The 23,100-nt window shown below is 34.6% G+C and overlaps 1 protein-coding gene across 3 annotated transcripts in view; it reads right to left on the bottom strand.

Moving 5' to 3' along the window:
* The window catches only part of BRD1 (bromodomain containing 1), a 56,541-nt gene that overhangs the window by 24,779 nt on the left and 8,662 nt on the right, over positions 1-23,100 (bottom strand). For all 3 annotated transcript variants that reach the window (XM_021555230.2, XM_021555233.2, XM_021555232.2), the window contains exons 3-7: positions 14,452-14,608; positions 8,080-8,211; positions 4,930-5,058; positions 3,680-3,992; positions 2,654-2,914 (exon numbers count right to left, since the gene is read on the bottom strand). In XM_021555230.2, coding sequence (XP_021410905.1) covers positions 2,654-2,914; positions 3,680-3,992; positions 4,930-5,058; positions 8,080-8,211; positions 14,452-14,608 — 992 coding nt within the window. The remainder of the gene's footprint in view (positions 1-2,653; positions 2,915-3,679; positions 3,993-4,929; positions 5,059-8,079; positions 8,212-14,451; positions 14,609-23,100) is intronic.

Here is a 23,100-nt window from a genome sequence, read left to right on the forward strand (position 1 = left end):
ACTAAAACGTGTTACAAAATCTTCAAAAGGGCATGATTTGTAAAGCCTTTTTACAGTTGTGACTAGAAGTTTTATCTATGAAAAAGTAATAAAAAATGGAGAAGACGAACCCAAAACCCCCAAAATCTTGCAATTGGCCACCAGCTGACAAATAACACACTTGATAATGCAGATTTGATGTGAAAAATCAGAAAAAATACCCTCTACCATTTTTCTCCCCTTCCCCCTCCACAATTTAATCCTTTTTAGTATGATCATGTCCCACTTAATTCCACTAAATGCACACTGGGGAAAGACAATAGAGAAATGACAGTGAGTGTATAAAGGTAGTTTCAGTTTTTTATCACAAGCAATGGGAAAGAAAATAAACATTCTATTATTGCAGCATTCCCTAATACAAATAGAAGGATGTCCTAACCCATAATTATCAACTCAAAAAGATGGTAAAATCTTTCTAGCTTTCAAAATACAAGAAAGGAAACACTTTTATTCTAGAGTAACTGTATAACATGAATATACTATTTATGCTATCACATAAAATATTTAAACTTAGTTAAATTTTCTATGCCACCTGAAGAAAGGTGTAAAACCCCAAAGTGTTTAAGTTCTCTATTTGCACTTGATTTTGTTTGGTTTTGGCCCAGCAATGTTTACTTGGAAATCAAAGATTTCTAAGTGCAGAAAAATCCTTACCCCATTATTTAAGGTTTAATGAAGCAATAGCATAGTTCATATTAAAAATACTTGTTTTTAAAATACAGTGTGACTGTGCTTATATAATTTGCAGACACACAGGTATTCGATTTGGCAACTAATATTTCAGAAAGACAGTAGAATGGAATGTACAGTCAGATAAGCACATTTAAACTATCAGCCATTAAAATATCCCGTATTTTAAAATCTCCACGGTGACTTCCTTTGTAACAAATTCTGATTTTAGAAAATATTTGTGGAAAGATTAAAGAACACAAAATCACTTGAGAATTATTTAGAGATAAAACCTGAATTTCACAGGGTTATTCTGGTACTGTATTTTTCACATGATCAAAGACTGGAAACAGAATTGCATGGAGGCAATTCAAAGTGCTATCAAAGTCAGCTCCTGTAGAGATCCTGGCCACAGGATTTTTCTCATCTCTTTTTGGGCAATTTGTTTTATTTACTCCTCTATGTACCTTCCACTTAAGAACTGAAATTTGAACTAATTATTATTACTCTCCACTAGATCAGAACCATAACAACAATACCAATCAAACCTGGATTGTGCCTTTCATCATGTTTTATTTAAAAAGCATACTGTAAATATAAGAAAACCACTACTGTTCACTTTGGACTACTTTTTTCACAAAAAACTGCTGAAGTGAAAGGCTGTGGCATCAAAATTTTAAGCTACTAATTAAAAAATGGCTGTAGATTCATTAAGTGCCAAACCCTACATCCCTAAAGAGCTGTATTTAATACCATGAAGATTAAAAAAATACCCAAATTTAAAAAACCCAAACCATTAAACATTTTGAGAATACTTAAAACCTCAGAATAGGATAATGTGCTGATTCATGTTGCTTTTTCTACCAATGCTCAAATCTCCAGCAAGTTCTATGTTTGGAACTAAACACTAAGTTGTTGTTTGAATGGCAGTTACGGACAATCATTTTACTGACTTCACTTTTCAAAAATGTTGATAGCATTAAGCCACAACAAATAGAGACTATTTTTTTTATTACCATGCTTCTGCTTTCCCTTGAGCTTTTTCCTCCTCCTATTCAAGGCACTTATTCAAAAATTAAACACATCTCTAACTCTCCAAAGGGAAAGTTTAGTTTCTTAGAGCTAATAATGAAACAAAGTCAATAGAATTCTTATTTGAATGACAGATTTTCTTTGCATCATTTAAAAATAAGCAATAAAAACCTCAGAAACGCAATTTAAAAACTAAAAACGCAAATATAATATTTAATTAAAACATGAAGATAGTCCTTCCAGCACACTGCTCTCATTGAAATCAACGGCAATTAGCCAAGAGGAGACGCAGTTCTGAGACAAATGTTTTGAGGAGGAAGAGAAGCAAAAGGGGAAGAGCTAGGCAGATGTGGCTGAATTTATTCTATAACATGAAATTTGTTAAGTCTTATCAATAGTTAGCTTTATTTAAAATAGATAAATAAAGAACCTGAAAGCCTACCAACTGTCCTCCCTAGAGTCTGGAGTAGTGAATTAAAAAGGCCACAAACACCATACGGCAGCCAGCCTTCACTACCATTGACCTAGGCCCACGTGATCCCTAATACATATTTTGACAATTAAGTGTATTTCCAAAAGAACAAAGATATCTTCTACTCAGGCATTTCCAACTGCTTTTCATATTAAATTGTTAATTGCACTTTCCTTTTTAACACCTAAGTTTTTAAAGCTTTGCTCCCATGAAAAGTAATGGAGGAGCTTTTTTTTTTAAGAAGATCATACTACTCTTAAAATATCTGTTGTGATTAAGCAGCTATTTTCATGTTTTAAAACTGTAATTTAATTATAAAATCAGTATTTTAGATTTAATATTAGTTTATCAAATTCTTTAATTCACACTATTACTCACATCACAGCACCTGACTGAAGCGGTTCAGAACAGTAATTATTTAAACCTGGTTTACAATCTTACCTTCTTCTTCTCCATCTTGTTCTAATGCTGCACTTTCTTCCTCGAAACTTCCAATACCTGACTCTATTTGAGGAGCTTGGCTGTGTTGCTGACTGAGTTTGTTGCGAATAATGCTGATTTCTTTCTTTAACAGCTTTGCTCTTTTGCTCCTTGACCCACTGGATTTCATTGCACAGGTGAGATCAAGTTTTTCTAGCAGCTCTCTCAGCTGTTCTTCCAGGGACATATGTGCTCTGTTTGCAGGATTCAGTAACCTATCCACTGAAGTCAAAACATGCACAATTGAAAACGTGTTAGCATTTCCCAGAATATTCTCAGAACAGTAATACCAACAAAAGGAAAAAAATTGAATTTGCATGCCAAAATAAAAAAATATTGTCAAAAGCCTATTTATAGTCAGAAATACTGGAATTAATTCCTACTATATATTTACTATTTTTCTTAATAGGCATTTTGCTCAAAAAAAATAAGTAGCAGAGCAAAGAAGAAAAAGGTCAGAAGGAAGACATAATTAATCCCTCCCACTTGAACAGATGAATTCCTTCTTGTTAAAGAAAAGGACAAAATTATGGTTATAAAAGAAATATGTTAATTATTCTCTTCCACTGCCAAATCTTAGAGAACTCACATGTATGTCAAAAACATAAGTTTTAATTCCTAGCATTACAAATATGCTCAATTTTTTGAGTAGGTTATTTAGGAATGTGCTGAAGTTTATTAATTTTCCATGCCTTACAAGCATACACAATCATGTGAAAAAAGCACTGAACTTAAAAACCTATTCCATGTAAATTGTTAAATTAGGCTCTGACACTTCCAAAATCAGAATCCAGACAGCACTGATGTGTTGTGACAGATCTAGTAGAATAGAAACACCTGTCGCTTTCAAGCGATGTTTTTAAATGGCGGGGTGGAGAATCTAGTTAGCAAACTGGACAGCAACAATCCTAAACATCTGTATGGAACATACATGCTGTATTCAATGAAAAATGCAACTTTATAAAAATTAATTGAAAAACATCTTACCATCTTCCCAAGAGAAAGGCTGTGGTGACTCAAGTTTAGGCCGTTCTGGTAAGTGCATTCCAGTTTCATTGTTATAACCAATTCCTTCAGCATCTCGCCTGGCTTGCCTGAGAACTACACCTCCTTGATCTCTTAACCGCACTGCAGCTCTATAAAATATTGTATCTTTTGCATTGTATTTCATACAGTTATCTATGATCAGATTGAAGTCTTCTTCAAACTCAGTGAGGTTTTTATAGCCTTGAGCTTCTAACCGTTTCCGCATGGTAGAGAAATCCATAGGATGTTTAATATGATCCAAATAGTCTGGAACCTTTGAATAAATATTTAAAACACAAATGGTTAAAATGGCCTTAGTACAGACAAAGTAACATTAGTTAGTAACTTATCAGCTTTTTAAATGTATCTTGTAACAGCTCAATACAAGAAATTTAAGATGTAACTTAGAATTGCACATCTAGATATTGCAAACATTTGCATGCCAACAGAAGTTTACATATTACAGTAGTCTGCATCTCAGGTAACAAGTCTGAGCTTTACTAAGAGATGCTGAAACTCCTTTTTCTTGGGAATTCTGTTTTACATACTCCTACTTATAGACAACTGGTGATAGGACAAGGGAAAATGGCCTCAAGTTGAGCCAGAGGCAGTTCAGGTTGGATATTAGGAAAGATTTCTGCACTGAAAGGGTACTTAAGAATTCAACAGGCTCCTTGGGGAAGTAGTGCAGTGGCCATCCATGGAAGTGCTCAAAACAAATGGGTGTGGCACTTTGCACTCTGGTTAAGTTGGCATACTGGTGTTAGGTCAAAGACTGGACTTGATCTTGGCGGTCTTTTTCAACCTTAATGATACTACTTATAATAGATGTGTATACAGTATATGCACAAATGTACACGTGTATACTCTAAATCTGTCTAGTTTCACCTTCAAGAACACAGTATCTGCTTTCTAATTTTTGGTATCTTTCAAATTTGCTTTACAAAGATCATCTTACTGAAAAGTATAAGCATGTACCCAACATTCTATACAAGGATGGGGCATTTCTGTACAAGTATTTTGCAGAAATTATTTTGGTATATAAGCATAAAAAGGCTTTCATAGCAGTAGACCATAACTCATAATGTTAATTATCGGAATAAAGATTAAAAGCTAACACTGCTTCTAACTCGGCATGTAATGGCTTGTTTCCTGTACTTAAGTACCACCAAACCACATGTAAACATCAGGAAACACAGCTGCAAACATACCTCTTTAAGGTTCACTGGCTGAGCAAATATACGAGCAGAATCCTTTTCCTGCAGCTGATCCAGAACTGATCGCAGAAGTACAGTGAATGGAATAAGCTGAAGTTCCATAGTAACCTGCTCAAGCTTGACCTAAAGAAGGAAGTTATCCGACTGAGCATTTTCCATTAACATAGTGTATTAAAGTTGTTTAGCAGCAACAGTATAGTATTTTAGAGAAAACACAAAACATAAATATACTTAAGGAGGATTTAAGTAAATGAGTTCAGTACTATTTTCAATATCATCAGCTGGCATTTATCTGACATAGGTTTTCAGCTAATAATTTCATAAGAAAAAAAAATCATTCTCATTCCTTCAACTCCAGCTTCCCAGAACTCAAATTTGTATTTTATATGTAAGAATTAAAAAAAAATACATTTTAAAGTGAAACAAAAGGTGCTACATAATAACAGCTTCACAATGCACCAGCAATGTGAAAATATCAAGAATTTAAAGGTAACATTTTAAATAAAATTTCAGTTGTACTGCTATGATTGAAGTTTAAAAAGAATCTCATTTACAGGCTACTTAAGTCCAAAACAAAGAGTAATTGGAAAGAAAATGTTCTACATAAATTCCAAGAAAATTATTTCAGAAAACAGAATCAACATCTTCAAATACTTCAATATCCTTCATATTTTTTGGACACTAGTTCAATTCCTCTATAGCTTAATTTTCAGGCTGTTTTAAGAGTTATTAACAATGAAACAGTCTTGCTATGTCTAAATAAATTCTTAATGAAAGACTAAAGGTGTGTGTATATAAATATAATATATATACATAAAGTATAAGCAAACACACACATAAAGTACATGCATATAAATACATATGTAAAGCGAGTGATACATGAATACCACATGAATGATGCATAGAATTCCAGAAAGCACTCCAGAAGGATAAATTACATTAGCTTGCAATGAATGTTCACAGTTTGCAAAAGTAAAATATTGAATGTTACGATTTTATCTTTCTGCATTATCACTTCCTCAAATCTCTCTTCCTGGCAATGTTAACTGTAGAATGTCACAGGACTTCAGATAAACTTTTATTTTTGCTTTTTTCATGACAGAAGGATAAAATGCTTCTGAGTATATGGACATGTTGCTTCTGAGTATATAGACGTGTACTGAGAAAACCTGAATAGATCAAATCTTCTACAGTTCTTCAGAAACCAATCACTTTTCTAAGTCTAAGAGAATGTCTTCTCAAATAATTTCTCTATACCAATGCACACAGCATGGGCAACAAACAGAAGGAGCTAGAGGTCACAGTGCTGGTAGAGAGCTACAGCCTGATTTCCATTACTGAAATTTGGTGGGACAAATCCCATGACTGAAGTGTGACTATGGATGGTCAGAAGGGCCAAAAGCACACCAAAGGGCAGTGGGGCTGCCTTCTACATTGAGAAATTAATACACTGTAAGGAGTTGTCTCAAGAAAAGCCATAAGCAGGTTGAAAGCTTAGGCACCAAGGTGAGAGAAGGAACCCTGTTGTTGGTATTTATTTCAGATCTAGGGGAGCCTAGTGACAAAGCCTTGTTGCTCCAGCTACAGACAGGCACTGCTTTCGCAGGCTCCTGTCCTACTGGGGTCTTCAACCACTCTGACATCTGGAAAAGTAGCAAGATGAGCTGTAGGAGACTCCTGGAGTGCATTATAGATCATTTCATAAGGCAAAGCTTCCATGTGGGGCACAAGGAGATGATTCAGGACAGCCAGCACAGCCTTACCAAGGGTAAGTCCTGCCTAACTAATCTAGTGGTCTAACCAACCTAGTGGCCTTCTATGATGGAGTAACTCTTTTAAGCAGACAAGGAAAGATGTCATCTATCTGGACTTCTCTAAGGCCTCTGACATGGTCCTCGACAACATCCTTCTCTCTAAACTGAACAGAGATAGATTCAATGGCTGGACTGCTCCTCAGGTGAGGAACTGGCTGGATGGCTGCACCCAGAGCAGTGATCAATGGTTTAGACTCTGGATGGAGATCAGTAATGAGTGGTGTCCCTCAGGGATCTGTACTGGGACCAGTAGTAGTTAGTATTTTCATCAATGACATAAGACCAAAGGATCAAGTGCACCTTCAACAAATCTACAGATGACACCAAAATGAATTGTGAAGTTGACACAGGATCAACAGGAGGAATAGGATCCCATCCAGACATGGACAAACTCAAGAAGTGGGTCCATGGGGATCTCATGGGGTCCAACAAGGTTGAATTCCAGGTCCTCCTGCACCTGGGTTGTGGCAACCCCAGGTATCAGTACCAGCTGAGGGATGAATAGCTCCAGCTCTGTCAGGAACTTGAGATGTTGTACTGGTGGATGAAAACCTCACTATGAGCCGGAAAAGTGTGCTTGCAGCCCAGAAAGTTAACTGTATCCAGGACTGTATAGAAAAAAGTATGGCCAGCAGGTCAAGGCACGTGATTCTGTCCCTCTACTCTGCCCTCATTTGGCCCCAGCTGCACTGCTGCATCCAGCTCTGCAGCCCCCATCATAAGGCATAAAGCTGTTGTAGTGAATCCAGAAGAGAGCCACTAGTATGATCAGAGTGGAGTTCTCTTCTGAAGAAAGGCTGAGAGAAATAGGGTTGCTCATCCCAGAGAAGGCCCAAATTAAACTTTACTGCAGCCTCTCGGTTCTTAAAGGAGGTTTATAAGATGGGGACAAACAGATTAGTAGGGCCTGTAGTGACAAGGGGTAACAGTTTTAAACTAAAAGAGCGTAGATTCAGACTACATATAAGGAAGAAATTTTTTACAATGAAGGTGAAACACTGGAACAACAGGTTGCCCAGAGAGGTGGTAGACACCATCCAAATTAGATTAGATGGGGCTTTGAACAATCTGGTCTAGTTGAAGATGTTCCTGTTTATTGAAGAGGTGTTAGACTATACAATTCTTAAATGTTCCATTCAACCCAAGCCATTCTATGATTGTATGACAATTTTATATATTTTAAATAGTTTGAGTGCACAGCATGCACATATGTTACTTGACCCTATGTGAAGATTAAAATACAGCTGTTCTTCTATTGAAAAAACTGTGAGAATACTTAAATCATCTTTCCTTCAGAAAAGTTCACCAAATTAAAAGGTGCTGCATTTACCTGCTCTCTTTTTAATTTTTCACGCTTACGTATAAGTTCTATCAATAAACGTGCTCTTTCAAGATCATGGCGCAGCCTTTGCCAGTACTTCAATTTTTCTTTTAAGGCTTGCATTTCTTCATCATCTTCTCTCTAAGAAAAGAATCAAAACATTTTCATGAAAAGAAAAATGCATATCTCTTTTTATAAGATAGTTCTATACAACTACAAAACATATGCACATGAAAGGAGAAATTACTGTCTTATAGTTATGGCACTTGCTCGTAAGCTTTATCAGCTTCATGCACATAAGCTGTGGTCAGGTTATCTTCCAGAGTTACTCAAAGGTCTAATTGAAAATAAAATCTAAACTAGAAAGCAATGCTGTGCCCGTGGCTGTTGACATCAGAAGCAACACAGCAAACGGCAACCGAGAAATACAACAAGCTGCAAAATACAACACAGGATTTTTGCATCAAAATCCAAACTAGGTGAACACCACAGTTTCTTCAGAAGCTCCAGCCTGGCAGAAACAAATTACTCATGTGGTCAACACAGTCCACCTCCCTCACACCCAGCAGAACTAGGACACATTTGTAACAAAACAAAATAATTATGGCTTGTGAGGACAGGAAATGAAAAGCTGTTTATTAGATAATATAGTAACTTCAAATGGTATTGCAGGCGAATAATGCAGCAACACACCCTTTTGGAAAATGAATGAAAGAATTTAATTTACGCATTTTTCAGAGTAAGTAATGTTTAAACACTTGTAGTATTTAGATTGATTTGTATACACAAAACCCAGAGTGTCTGTTTGCCTTTACTATTTTGCATAAGGAAAAGGGAGGATACTAGACTACTACTTACAGGATTCAAATAGTATTGGTAATTCACCAGAAATTAAGCCATAAAGAAACGGAATTCCTGATATTAGTATGAATTACACAAAAGAAACATCTGCTTTGGAAAATTATTACATTTGAAAAATGAGTATTTTATAAAAGTATCTCTGAGAGATATCCAAAACTTTGCATGCTTGCCCATAACTAGCATAATACAATATACACTTTTTAAGTCATCTTGGAGGGTGTTCTATAACCTAAAACAGAACTAGTGAATTCCATCAGTTTTTATATATAGAAGACAGAGGATTAAAGGAAAGTGGCTAAGGAGATGAACAACAAACAACATTACAAATTATCACACCAAAAGCCCTAAGTTCCTTAAGAGAAGAATAATTTAGAAGTACCATAGGTCCTCTAAAGGAAGCTTGTGCAATTTTCAGATAGCTGGCTCTAAAACAGAATTTCAAAAACTGGAAACTTAAAAACATTATAATAGATTTGCCAGTGCTATAATTCTATCATCCGCATTGTATTTTATTGCTTCATGTACTTTGTAAAGGCAAGTTTAGTTTTATTCAAATCTCTGACTTCAGTGAAGTTGAAAATACTTAAAATATCAACTATTTCTGCACTAGAATATATCAATCTGGAAATAAGAGTTTGTTCCTCTTTTCATTAAGGAAAAAAAAAACAATAAAAACAGCAAAAAACTGGAGGTAGAAACTTCTAGTTCTCTTTCCCAATGGCTATTACAAATGAGAGTTGTAATTTCTTTTTAAAGAGTTAAATCTTTACACAGACACAAGATAATTTAACTGCTAGGGTCAGAATAGTTCTAAGTAAATTCTGACTGATAAGAATTTTTTCAATAATTTTCAATTCCTTAAAATTCTGAGGAGGCTCACTGAAATAGGAAGTCTACACTGCCACTAACTGCTACTCTCCTAAACCCCTTCATCTCAAGAGTGTAAACCTCATGTGTGGAAATGCAACCCAATTCTTAGCTGTACAATTTTTTCAGTTCTACTGTTTGTCAGAGCCAAAATTAAACTGCCAGAAGTAGAAGGTTTGTCCTCCCTTTGCTTGCAACATTCATAGCCTGCTCTTTTGCCCTATTTAACCACATAATTTAAGAAACTGGGGAACTGAGCCTGATGAAACCTAAGTCAATGTCCTGGTTCAGGGCAAATTTGGGAGAACCTCCGAAGGGGTTCCTCTGGAAAACAGATTCAAATCATACTAGTTCTAGGGTGCATCAGGAAACTTAAATACAACAAGAAAAAATAATGTTACAGCAGGCCTTAGGGTAGTTTATTACTCACTTAAGTACTTAGCTGAACCACAAGGTGCAGTTGCATTCAAATAAAAAACATATTTTACCTGAGTCAGTTATTTTACCAGTTTCATTCCATATAATAGGCATATACTTGTCAATCTGCAGATGTGACTCAAAATATCAAGAGCACCCTGCCTGCATTTTTTTTTTCTGCACACATACACTACCTTTCTGAATGGCACTCTGGCTTGGAGATTAACAGCAAGCCTCCAATTTTTTGACATTTCTGTGTGAAGTACTGTTGGCAGACAGTTTACAGCTTAACAGCCAAGATAACTCTCCTTTGCCCTAACATATTTTTTATCTGATATACACCTATACTTTAATTAGATTAAAAGGTCCACACAAGTTGAAGACAGCAAAACGAACTCATTTCAAACAACCAACCAGTAAAAACTTAAGATACAAAGAGTTCCCTTCAAAATTTTTAGCTTTCTGACATAGAAAGTTTCTTTGAACTTTCTGGTAGGAAAGTTCTTCTTCCTTCTTTCTACAGCTTTCCTGACAGTCACCAAGTTTCACTTGGCTGATGACACAAGTAAAATTTATAAAGAAATTCTCATTTGGAGAGGGACTCTTCATCAGGAACTGTACTAATAGGACAAGGAGCAGTATGTTAAAACTGAAAGATGGGAAATTTATAGCAGATATTAGGAAGAAATTCTTGACTGTGAGGGTGGTGAGACACTGAAACAGGCTGCCCAGAGAAGCTGCTAATACCCCATCCCTGACAGTGTCCAAGGTCAGGTTGGGTGGGGCATTGAGTAACCTCGTCTAGTGGAAGCTATCCCTGCAGCAGAGTGGGAACCAGATGATCTTTAAGGACCCTTCCACTCCAAACCATTCTGTGACTCTATGAGTTAAACATAGTATTACCTAGAAATATTACCTAGTATTAAGTATTACCTAAAATAAACATTACCTAGAATATTACCTATTTGTTAATACTGAGGGAAGAGGAAAACATTTTGAAGTCTACACAAAGAACAAGCAGCAGCTGAGAACTCATCTGGCCGTTAGTATGCAATCAGTGTCTCCATACCAGCAGGAATACTGTCAGGGTAGCACTATGTCTCTCCTTATGCTGGATGTAAATGTGTGAGAACAGCCTCGCTCCTTAGAGAGACTGTAACTTAATATCATACAAACAAAAACAGAATGACAGTGATGAAACTGGACCTTGAGCAACACAATTAGTTTTATTAGCATGCTCTGCTGGACTTGTATGGCAATCAGACAAAACCATTTAGTGGTTGCAACTTGTGTTCCTAATGAAATCTTCAGTACAGGTGTGACCTTAAGTCATCAGCATCTTCTCCTTTATTTCTTCTAATAGTGGCTTTAAACTAACATCACTACAACAGCAGCAAGCTTCTACATTTACATTTCATACCTTATTTTCAGTGAAGCATTAAGTTCAGGGGAAAAAAAACTAATATAAGGAGGATGCAAATCTATTAGAGTATTCAAATACCTTTCCTTAATTTCTCTTAATTTTCTTACAGAGTTCCTTATTCCTGCAAATGGTGAGGCATCCTAGGTCTTTTATCCTGGTTTAGAACTCTTACATCTTCAAAACCATACCATAACTGAACTCTGAAACATTTATTAGGAAGTAAGTCTACATCATGAAGACCCTTTGCCAAATTTGTTCTAGTAACCAAACAGAGAGGGATCAAAACCACTTTCCACCATGCATCCTGAAACCATTTTGGAACCAGGTTTTGGTTCGTCGTTATAACATTTCTTTTCTGTTTAAATAACAATTTTTAAAAACCCTGAATCTTCTTACATCACTGTTTATATTTGGTTAACTGAAAAGTCTATGTAGGTTTCTTGATATTCTGATCCCTCACATAAAATAAAAATAATTTTCTTATCTGGACTGAAATGCACAAAATAATCATGCCTATCTAAAAATTTTTAAGGTGTTCTCACAACAGCTATGCCATTGCTGTTTATTGTCTTGATTACAAATTGGTTTATACTTGGGAGTAACAAAATACATTAATTGCTTTGCAGTTATGACTGCTTTAATAAATAGCTATTGAAAGTGCTCTGGAAAAGACACAAGGTCATACACAGGACTCTTGCTACTCACTGAAAAGCACAACTACACATATTTAATCAACAGACTTATTCAAAACTCAGCTTACCTTGAAACTAGATTTTACTTTTCAAAAGAACAAACTTTTCAGCAGACCAATATAGATAGCTTCCAATTTATTTAGAATATATTATTTTATTAAGAATCTATCTCAAATTAGGAAAGAAAATAAAGAACTGTTTTTACCGAAGTGTAAACAGGCAATGGAATTTTAAAATGCTCATATCAAAGGCCTATTTTATTTTAATTGAACATCAATTACAATAAGAGTTTTATTGTAATAGTCATTATTTAAATATATAGAAATGTTACACCCTTATCATGCCATCCCAGAAGAAAACTGGCTTGTATAATTTTTTGTACAATAACAATGGTCTAGTTCTATTCTGCCACAATAGCACCACACTTCTGTGCTTATCTTTAGGATTTTGTAAGTTCATTTATAAAGAAGTTTATTGCCTTAATAAATTAATCTTAACTACTATTACATAACACTAACTAGCTACATACTTTAGAACCTCTCATGTAGAAGTAAAAGATTAATCAAACTTCAAAATGGAGTAATACAGAAACAATGAAACCAAGATAAACAAGTGGTTGATCTATATTCAAAGTTCACCTAAAAGGAGTTCATGTAAATGGAATTTAAGAATCTCAGCTATGAGGAAAGGCTGAGAGTGCTGAGCTGTTTAGCCTGGAGGAGAAGAGACTGGGGCAGAAATCTCACCAATACACAAATACCTGAAGGGAGAAGGCAAGAAGATGGAGGCAGGCTCCATTCAGTGGTGCCCAGTGACAATACAAGAGGAAATGGGCACAAAGTAAGAACAGAAGACTCCTGTGTTTTTTCTAAACTGTAAGAGGAATCAAGCACTGGCACAGCTGCCTAGAGAGCTTATGGAGTTTCCACCCTTGGAGATAACTCAGAAGCCAAGTGGACATGGTGCTGTTCTAAGTGGCCATGCTTGAGCAGTGGGGTTATATCACACGACCTCCAGAGGTCCTTTCCAATCTCAATTATTCTGGAAATTATTAAATAAGAAAAGCTAAAAAAATAAGCATGCACAAACATGACAGATCAAATAATTAGGAAGCAGTGTTGATCATAGTATTTTTTATGACTACATCAATCAATTACTTAATCAGAAAACAGAAATACAATTCTAACAAAAATAACAGTTCCACTTCAGAGGGGAAAGAATTCAATTTAATACAAGTAAATTATTATAAAATTAATTTCTATGTTTTAGAAGCTATTTTACAGGAAGTCAAGTGCCAGGAGAGTGGAAAGAACACATCCACCTACACATTCCATTCCATTAAAAAAGGTAACTTGAATGCAGTAAAAATTTCCACATCATGATGCTTCACAACATTTCAAAGTCTGCATGCATGGATCCACATAATTAGAAGTACTAATTATTTTTGAAGCTGTCCAGTAACTTGAAACCAAATCAGACCACCTGGAGTTGCTGGTTTGATGTTTTTCAGCAACTTATTCATAGGAGTGTACAACTAAACTTATGCTTGTCTACAATCCCGCTTAAGTGTGTCAAAAGCAAAACCAGAAGCTGAAACAGGTCTTCAAACTTCATCAACAACTTCCAATTTGTTATTACCAAACAAGGTGGGCAATACAGATCTGAATTTGATAGCTATAGACTATCTGTTCAACCCTTTACACTGTTAAAATCCACATTTTTTTCAAGTGTCAAATAATATATCTGCTTTGCATCTTTTGATGAATTTAAAATAACTTTTATTTTTTATCTCACAGTACACTGAAGAATGAGTTCCAAAAACCTACAACACTTAGCAAAGAATAATGGCATTATATTTGTGATCATAGTATTTTTGTGAAACATTTAAGCAAAACAGAAGAAAAAGCTACACAATTTTTTTTTTACATCTCACATATTAAAAAGTATTAGATAGTTCCCAACTGCCAAAATAGGCAATATCACTTCAGAATAGGGCAAACAATTTATTCATTCCTGAGTAAAAAAAGTTTTTACTTTGTGCTAGGCTTCCTAGTTTATTTTTAACTCAATAAAATAGAAAATTTCCAATTTCTTCTTATAAATAAAAAGTATGTCACATACCTGTTGTGTGTTTCTTTGTGACTGTAAACTGGATTGCAGCCTTCTCAAGAGTGGAACACCATTCCTAGACAGTCTTTTAAGCAACCAGTAACTGTGCACCCGTTCAACAAAATGCTTCTTTCGCTGAATGGCCACCTGATTCATAATCTTATTTAATCTAAAACATGGAAAAACTGATATTGTATTTTTCACAGCAAAGCATAAAACATATTTATCTATGGAAGTTAAACATCACATAAATATGAATGTATACTGTAAAACCAGAAATAATCACTATGTTGCTAACTTTCAGTAAGATCCTCTCCACTACAATTATTTCTGAGCAGAAAATTACAACCAAACACATCTGCTTGACACTGCAGGTTCTACCAAACACATCTGCTTGACACTGCAGGTTCTACCAAATACATTGAGACACTTTATAAAGCTAAAACGAATAAATTATTTTGTAATAATTGTTGGAAGAGCAATCCCAGATTAGGGCTGAGAATAAAGCTTTATGTGCATTTTGCATAGAATGATTTTCCAATCGAAAATGGAATCAGATAAAAAGCTCCAAATCATTATGAAAATCATCAGATCATTCGTTGCCATTTACAGAAAGATTAGTAGTTTATTTTACAGATAATACATCTTCAAACCCCTCCCATAAAAACATGCAATGAAAGCCTTGTGTTACTCTATTAATAATAAATGTCTGACAAATAAAGCAAACAGAAAAATATAAAACACAAGAAAATTATTTTATCCCACACATACAAGAAAATAACCAATCAGAGAAGACATGAGGATGATGTAAACAGTTAATAAAGTATTTTGATCAAAATCACAGTATTTTCTCCAAATCTGCTTTTTAACAAATGCAAATCCTCTATGCATATACTTTTTTACAAATACTCAAGGAATGTGCTTTATGAACATCACACACAACAATACTGATTCCTGTTTTTCAAATACTGACATGTTAGATAGATGACTAAGCCTCAAACTTGACACTGGCTTCTGAAAACATATTAAAAAGAAAGCTTATCTGAAACAAATCTTTAGCTGTTTGTTCCTACAATATCTTGAAATTACAGCAAAATAGAAGTTAGAAAAAGCTAATAGTTATAGAATGAAAATATTTTCTCTTTGTATGATAATGCTAGTACTGTAACTGGTGGCAGCCCTTGGGGAAAGATGCCCCAAGCTACCAACCCCCTCTATTGTAAGAGACGGTTCCTTCATCTGGGGGCAGGGGTGAGCTGGAAAGAGCTGGATGTAAAACAGTTACAGAAAGGAAAGTAACAATGAAAAAAGAAATCTGTTAATTCTTCACTCAGAATATTACTACTATCCATAGCAAAACCCTGCAATTGATAGTAGAGGGTTTATTGCATATTCTCCAAAATTTAATACTAAACCAAACAAATATTAACTCAAGAAGTGTCTGTTTTGTAGAGCAGTACCATGAGACATTTAAACAAGAATCAAGATTCTATATACATACCAATGTTTTTCCACTTTTCCCCTTTTTGTATCAGGAAGAAATCAGTTTTGCAGGTAAGTGATAAAAGCTAACTAGTCAAAACACCTAACAAAAATGTAAAGTTAGAAGTAAGCCCTCGGTAAAATAGTTTTTAAGAATATCTGAGAAAACTAAATATTTTTCAGACTAATATACAAGTGAGTGCACTTTGAGTTCAAAGGTCATCTATCCCTGGGGTTTTTTGGAATGTGCAGAAGATAAGGTGCAATAGGTCTATTCAGTGCTACTAACTATAGCTAATCACCAGGTAAAGTCAGAGTGCCATTGTGTCCTTTGGTTTCTCAACGACATTGTTTTTTTAATTAATAACTAAGCTAGTTAGGCATTCTTGAAAAATTCTAGCTTAATTTAAATCTTAGGTCCGCAGATGGACTTCAGACTGTCTTGTATATCTTTCACTGGAAGGCAGACACAGGCTCCACAAAGATTTACTCAATGTAGAACAGATGTGACCCTACTAAACTTCAAACAACATAATTACAATTAATTATAGAATGCAATCAAAGTTAAATAATTGCTTTCACAAATCTCTTGGAAACGGTAAAACCTACTGAACCAAGTCAAAAAAAGCACAGCCAAATACACAACTATTTGGAAAGATCAGAGAAGCATAACATGAAGAAAGGTGCCTTGGCTTCATGCCCATCAGATGTGGCAAGACTAAGCAAACATCTTCAACTAAAGCTTTAAGTACATTTGCCAATTCACATAACAAACCATTATATTCATATATATTTATAATAGCAGAGTGTTAAAAGAAGCTTAAGAAAGATGTTCACAGAAGGCACTCTCCGACTTTCAAAATATAAATAGACAGAAGGTAATTTGGAGCACAGAGACTGCTTTAAAAGTAGTTGGAAACTACTCATCTCTGCCTTCCCCTCTAAATTAAACTAAGTATTTCATTTAAACAATACACATGGGTAGAAGCTATACACTTGTCAAAATACTTGTCTGAAACTCTTCACGTGGCAGCTATCTACAGAGCCTATACACTATGAACTTAGTGCTAGGAGGATGTTACATCTGCTGTTAGACTAACTACCCACTACCTATATCACAGCTCTTCAACCATCCTTTTGCTTCGTCTGATAGTTCCAGGCAGACTTTTACTGTCCCAAGCACCTTAAAATTTGACAGGAAATACAAATATTTTGGGGAAATGAGACAACATCGATGTAGAGCCCTGTAAAATGCACAGACTGGGTACTGATTTTGAAACTCCCACCACCTAAATGAATTTTCCATACATTATACTTCCCTTTTTTTTTTCCCAACAAAGATGTAATAAAAAATCCCTGAAGAATAATAATTAAAAAAAGGCATGTATTTGGGCTAGGTAAGGAAGGAAGAGCTGTTTAAAAACGTCATTTTGCAATCCAGGATCTGACTTGGACATGACAGGATTAATTGCTACAGCACACTGATAAATCCCCAATGCAGAGGCAAGGCTTAGGGAACTTGGGGCACCTCCCAGAACTACAGAAAACACCCTCAGCAAAGGCATGCTTTTGCTAAGGCATCTGTCCACACTAGAACTTCTTCCAGTATAAGCACATCAAAAAAGAACAGCTTTCTGTATAATTTTCTAAAGCAAATCAAGCATATCTACTACTGTGAGAAAAAACCCTTCATTTTCCCTCAACTTACAAGTTATTTAATACAAAGTACATTGATATAGGAATTTGAAAATTCTTAAAAAGGTGACTGTGTTCCAATGATATTCAGTGACTGCTGCTATCTAGCTGGTCTCACAAAAGAAGCGTTAGGTTTCAAGCTGATGACCACTGCAGCCTTTTGATGTTTTAGCACTAGCAGTCATACTGATTCTTGGTTTTGGTTTTTGTTTTTGTTTTTTTCTTTTTTTTTTTTTTTTGAGCTACATGCCAAAACTACAGAGATGACAAAAATATTTTTTAGAACTGTTTTATCTGTGCCACAGCCAACTGAGTGAGCCAGAACTACTTCCTTTCCCCAGCCCCACCCCTGTAAAACACTGACGTGCACTACAAATGGGGATATCATACAATTCCCTGCTTGTCTTTAAACAGGCAAAGGTTCCTTTTTGAACCTAACCTTTGAAATAGCACCTACAGTCTCCTCACATGGAGACACTTGATGGATAATCTACCCTGTAAAGGATGTCACACTTAACACACTGGTCAATGCATTCAGAGAGCTGAGTGTGCTACTCAGTCCTTGTTTGCTCAGCTTTTACAGAAATGCATAAAATAAATTTTGTCAATGTAAGAGATAGGCTTTTAACATATTAGCAAATCTCACAGCTGCCTTCTTTTGACTCATTACTTCCTTTCCCAGTTTCAGTTACATACCACTGTGGCAACTATGGCAACTGGTTACAGGGAAAAGTGAAACCAGTACTTTTGGTAACCAACGGTGCGGCAGTTTAACCTCAGAAAGCCAATGAGAGATGATCAGCCACTTTTTTATCAATCTTAACTAACCCCTACACAGACCATGCATGCTTTTTAATTCCACAGGTATTATTTTAGTATTACAATACCTCAAAAATCTTTAAGTTTTTGAAATATTAACTGGAGAGAATGCTTTCTTGAGCAAGTATGTGATTTTTGACAACATTACTATAGTAACTCAAGCACAATAAACTCAATATGAAAATCTGTATTAATCAAACACCCAAAGGAAGATCAAATAATTATTAAAACAGAGTATTTTTTGAACATGAATGAACCCTAGTATTTTAATTACCATGCCAGTCCTGAGTCTCCAGTTTTATCAGTTTGTTATTTTGTATTGTCCTTTATTTAGCATAGCACTACTAAAGGTACACACAACACAGGAAAACTGTATTATAGCCTGTAAAATTTAATTCAGTATCACTAACATACCAGTTTCTCTTGACCTATGCTAATACCCATTAACAATCAAATTATGTTCCACTTTACAGAGCAAATAAAATACTCTTATTTTCCCAAAGATTGCAGATGTTTTAAAATCCTTCAGAACAAAATGTAAAAAAAAAAATATTGAACAAGTTGCAACAAAATCAACTGAGTTTTCAGAAGACTTGAATTTTCAAGCCTTGTTCAGTAAAGTTCCACAAAATATACTGAGACTTGTAGGAAGCAGAAAAGATGCAAGACTTCACTACAGATAATTATACCAACTCCAATGACACTCACTGGAAGACAATTAGCAAAAACTAGAATAAAAAGCTATGGAATAATTTATTTGGGGAATTGGTATTAATTCTGGAGCCTTACCAACTATTCCTTCTAGCCTTATATCAAAAAACTTCAGTTTTTGAAGATCAGAATGCCCATCTGGACAGATCAACTCTCTCTACTCCTCTCATGGACACCTTTGGCTGCAGCTGCTTATCAAGGTGTTTGTAAAACTCATCTTTCAATACACTTTTATTTTATTTAAAGTGTATTATTTCAATACACTTTTATTTTAACTTTGTTATCCTATTCCTCAATTAAAGATAAAGCTTACTATATTACTTATTAACTTAAAAATAAAAACAATCCTCAAACTGTTCTGACCAACTTGAAAGACAAGACAGGCAAATGAATAACTATGTAAAAATCAGAATCCATCTGCATGTCTTTATTTCCTTTTGAAAAAGGATAATATTCCTTTAATACCAAGCAGAAGTATGCTAGATGTCTAACAGAATGCATATCAAATCCTGGAAAAACTGAAAAATATCTAATTTAAATCTCTGTAACACAAGTCTGCAGAATCCACATGCAACAAACACACACTTTCTTAATTAGAACTACTTTGCAGGTTTTATTCCTTTTGGACTGTTATGTTTTAGAAGTACAGCTACTGAATTTGCCTCTCCTAGATTGAAAATCTAATATATCTAATTAGACTTTCAACCTAGGACAGGTTATATTTAATATATATTTAATATATATATATTAATCTATGGATACATATTCTGAAGTCAGAATTCCTATTCTTAATTCAAATTTTATTTATGGTATTTAAATAGTATTTGATTTTGAATGCACATGTAGGAAGCACTTTTTTTTGCTTACATGACTGTGAATCCCCTATTTTTCTATATGAACAAGCAGCTTGTAAAATTTTGTTTGGACAGGAAAAGTAGAACAGTGAACTGAAGAGGTAAGAAAACATTGTTATTTCAGTTAATTCTGTTATCTTCTTCCTATTCTAACACCTAGAGTTTGTGATAATTCAAAACTTTGGATAAGGAAAAAAATCACAAAATAATAAATAAAATAAAAAAACAAAACCAAACCCAACTCAAACAATGAAAACCCTCCACCCTGTCACACTGGAAAAATCTCTTCTCAGAAAAATCATATGCACAGATTTACTTCTGCCAGTTCCTATACATATATAATGACCACACATGATTTTGAAATCTAGTATCAAAAGGCTAAATTCATATGAGATGTATTAATCAAAAATCACATTTTGATCTGTAATAAGAAGAAGGCTCAGTATTTATCTTCAAATTTTTTGTGTACTCTGTAACTTGATCATTGAATAAAAAAAAAACTGCCAGGAGACAATGCATTCTTTAGATGCTTTGCTATGGCTCAAATCACAACATCCTCTATTTGCCACAAAAAAAAAAACTGAATAGAACTTCACATAAATGGTGAAACTCAGAAGTTCTGAAAAACAAAATCATACAGATCTTGGTCTTCCTAACCATTATCACATATATAATCATTGTGGAACAAACCCCTTAGAAAGCACATAGAATATTAATGATATGCCTTACAGAGGTAACACATTATTTGTTTTAAGCTTCTTGGTCTTATACACATAAAATAAAAGAAAATATGTATTATTTTTACTCAAAATCTACTTTTACAATTTACTAAATAAGTTACACTTCTTTGAATGCATTAATTAATCCTTATTTAATAAGCCAACCAGTTTCAAGATGAACTAGCTTCAAAACAATGCTCTAAAGTTACCTTTACTTTTTTTAAATACTGCTGAGGCAAAACTGATGGACACCACAGTAGCTTTTTTAATTTAGAGAAAATTACTTTTTTATTTAAGCAAGGAGATAAGGATGACATCAGTATTAGTTTCTACATGAAACAGAAAGGTTTCACAATGTGACAAGACAATAAACAACATCAGTTGAAGACTTCTGGCATTCCCCTCAGGTGATTCTATGATCCAAGTATTAGGTACAGTCAAAAGGCAAACCTACATCCTACTCCCCTGGAATTAAAATAAGCATTTTCATACTGTAAATTAATTCTGTAAATTATACATACATGTATATTAAAGGATAAAGAGCTAAACAGATATTGGTCTGGATTTATTCAGCTTCCAAGTTCTTTGCAATGCTGGTCCCAGCAGTATTTTTTAACAGCTTTTTTATGTTGAATTTTAAGCCACATTTCTTGTTCTTTTCCCCCACCTTGAAAACTTTCTGAATGCATTAAAAAAAAAAAAAAAAACCAGAGTACCCTAAAAAACATTTTTAAAAAATCCCCAGAAGAAATCCACTAGTTACATATAAGAATAAGGAGCATTATCTGTGAATGCAGACTAACAGTGTCTTGAAGGCTTTGTTAATGTTCTTTCCCCTTATACTGCATTTCAACACTTTCTGTTTATTATTTATTTTTCTGGTCCAGACTTCCTTTCAGAGACAATCAATATTCTTGTGTTAAGACAACAAGACTATGTATAATTACTTGGTAAGACAGCTCAGGATAGCTAGACTGGGTAAACCAAAAGGAAATACTGGTTTTGCCTTGAGACACAGTAACAGAAATCCAGCTTACGACCAGGCACAGTATTCCTCCTAATAAAACCAAAGATCAACATAAAGAAATCAGTTAAGGTGGGGCACATAAATGCTGATCTATCAGAAGAGCTGAAAATGCTTTTGTAAGAGTCACAGCAATTTTTGCTCTCAGTTGTCATCTATTACTTACCCTACTGTCATAATAATCTTATAATTGTTTTTTAACATTAAGATGCAACACACTTTATGCAACAACATACAGTGTTCCTACTTCTAGTAAAAGTGGGACTTTTTTACTTATTCTTTACTTTGTATACAGATATTGCATTTTAAATGTTTTCTTTATTTAAGACATAACAAACATGCCATGTTTGCAGAAAGAGAAACTAAAGATGAAAGCAAATATTTATATAATTTTAATGCCAGCCTCCACTTAATAGAGCAGTATGTGCACGAATGGCATTTTAATAAAGCAGATTACACTGTATCTCAGTGTATACTTTTAAAACATTGAAGATGAAATATTTCATATCACATTATATTTCCCTCCAAGTATACAGCGACAATATTGTAGTCCCACAGCATTTTTAAATAATGTGAATATTGACACTGGCTAACAAGCAAGCATTTTTAAATGCCTCTTTGACACATGAGATCAAGAGGCTACACAAAAACAATGCTATTTGTACTAGAGAATCAAGCATTCAAAACTAAGAGAAACAATGTAGTTTTCCCAGTTAACATTATAACACTTCTGTTTCACCTACCCATCCTGTTTGCTGAAAAAGGTTAAGAGTTACAAAGGACGAGCAGCATCAAATTTAAAAAAAAAAAAAAAAAAACAAAACAACACACAAGAAATTGAGCACAGTTAGTGCAAGATAACTGACAAAGAGAAGCAGCTGGATTTAGATTGCCAAAACAACCCTAAAAATTAGGATTTCCTGTACTTGAAAATTCTGAACCTGCAGTCTAAACAAAATCCTTCTAGTTTTTTTTTGGGTTTTTTTTTTTTTTTTTTTTTTTTTTTGTGGTGGGGAAATCTCTCTACTAAGAACAATTCAACCATTACACAATCCTAGTGGCATATACTATACTTCAAGAACAAATTTGCCATTTTCTTCAGCCAAACTCGCTGGTGGCAGTCGGAAGCGACTTTTTGACTACCATGTGCCAAGAGGAGCAGGTACTGTCTTGTCCCTCCCATACAGTAGAAAGTTTTAGTGCGTCCTTTCCCACTCTCCTCCCTACACAGCACACCTGCTCTGGCACTTCCCAGGAACACAACTTTTAGATGATCCTCATTTCTACCTTTAAACAATCAAAAAAAAAAAAACCACAAAAAAAACAACAAACAAACAAATGAAAAAGCCCACCAAAA

The sequence above is a fragment of the Lonchura striata genome, chromosome 5, assembly GCF_046129695.1.
Source record: "Lonchura striata isolate bLonStr1 chromosome 5, bLonStr1.mat, whole genome shotgun sequence".
Taxonomy (NCBI): Eukaryota; Metazoa; Chordata; class Aves; order Passeriformes; family Estrildidae; genus Lonchura; species Lonchura striata.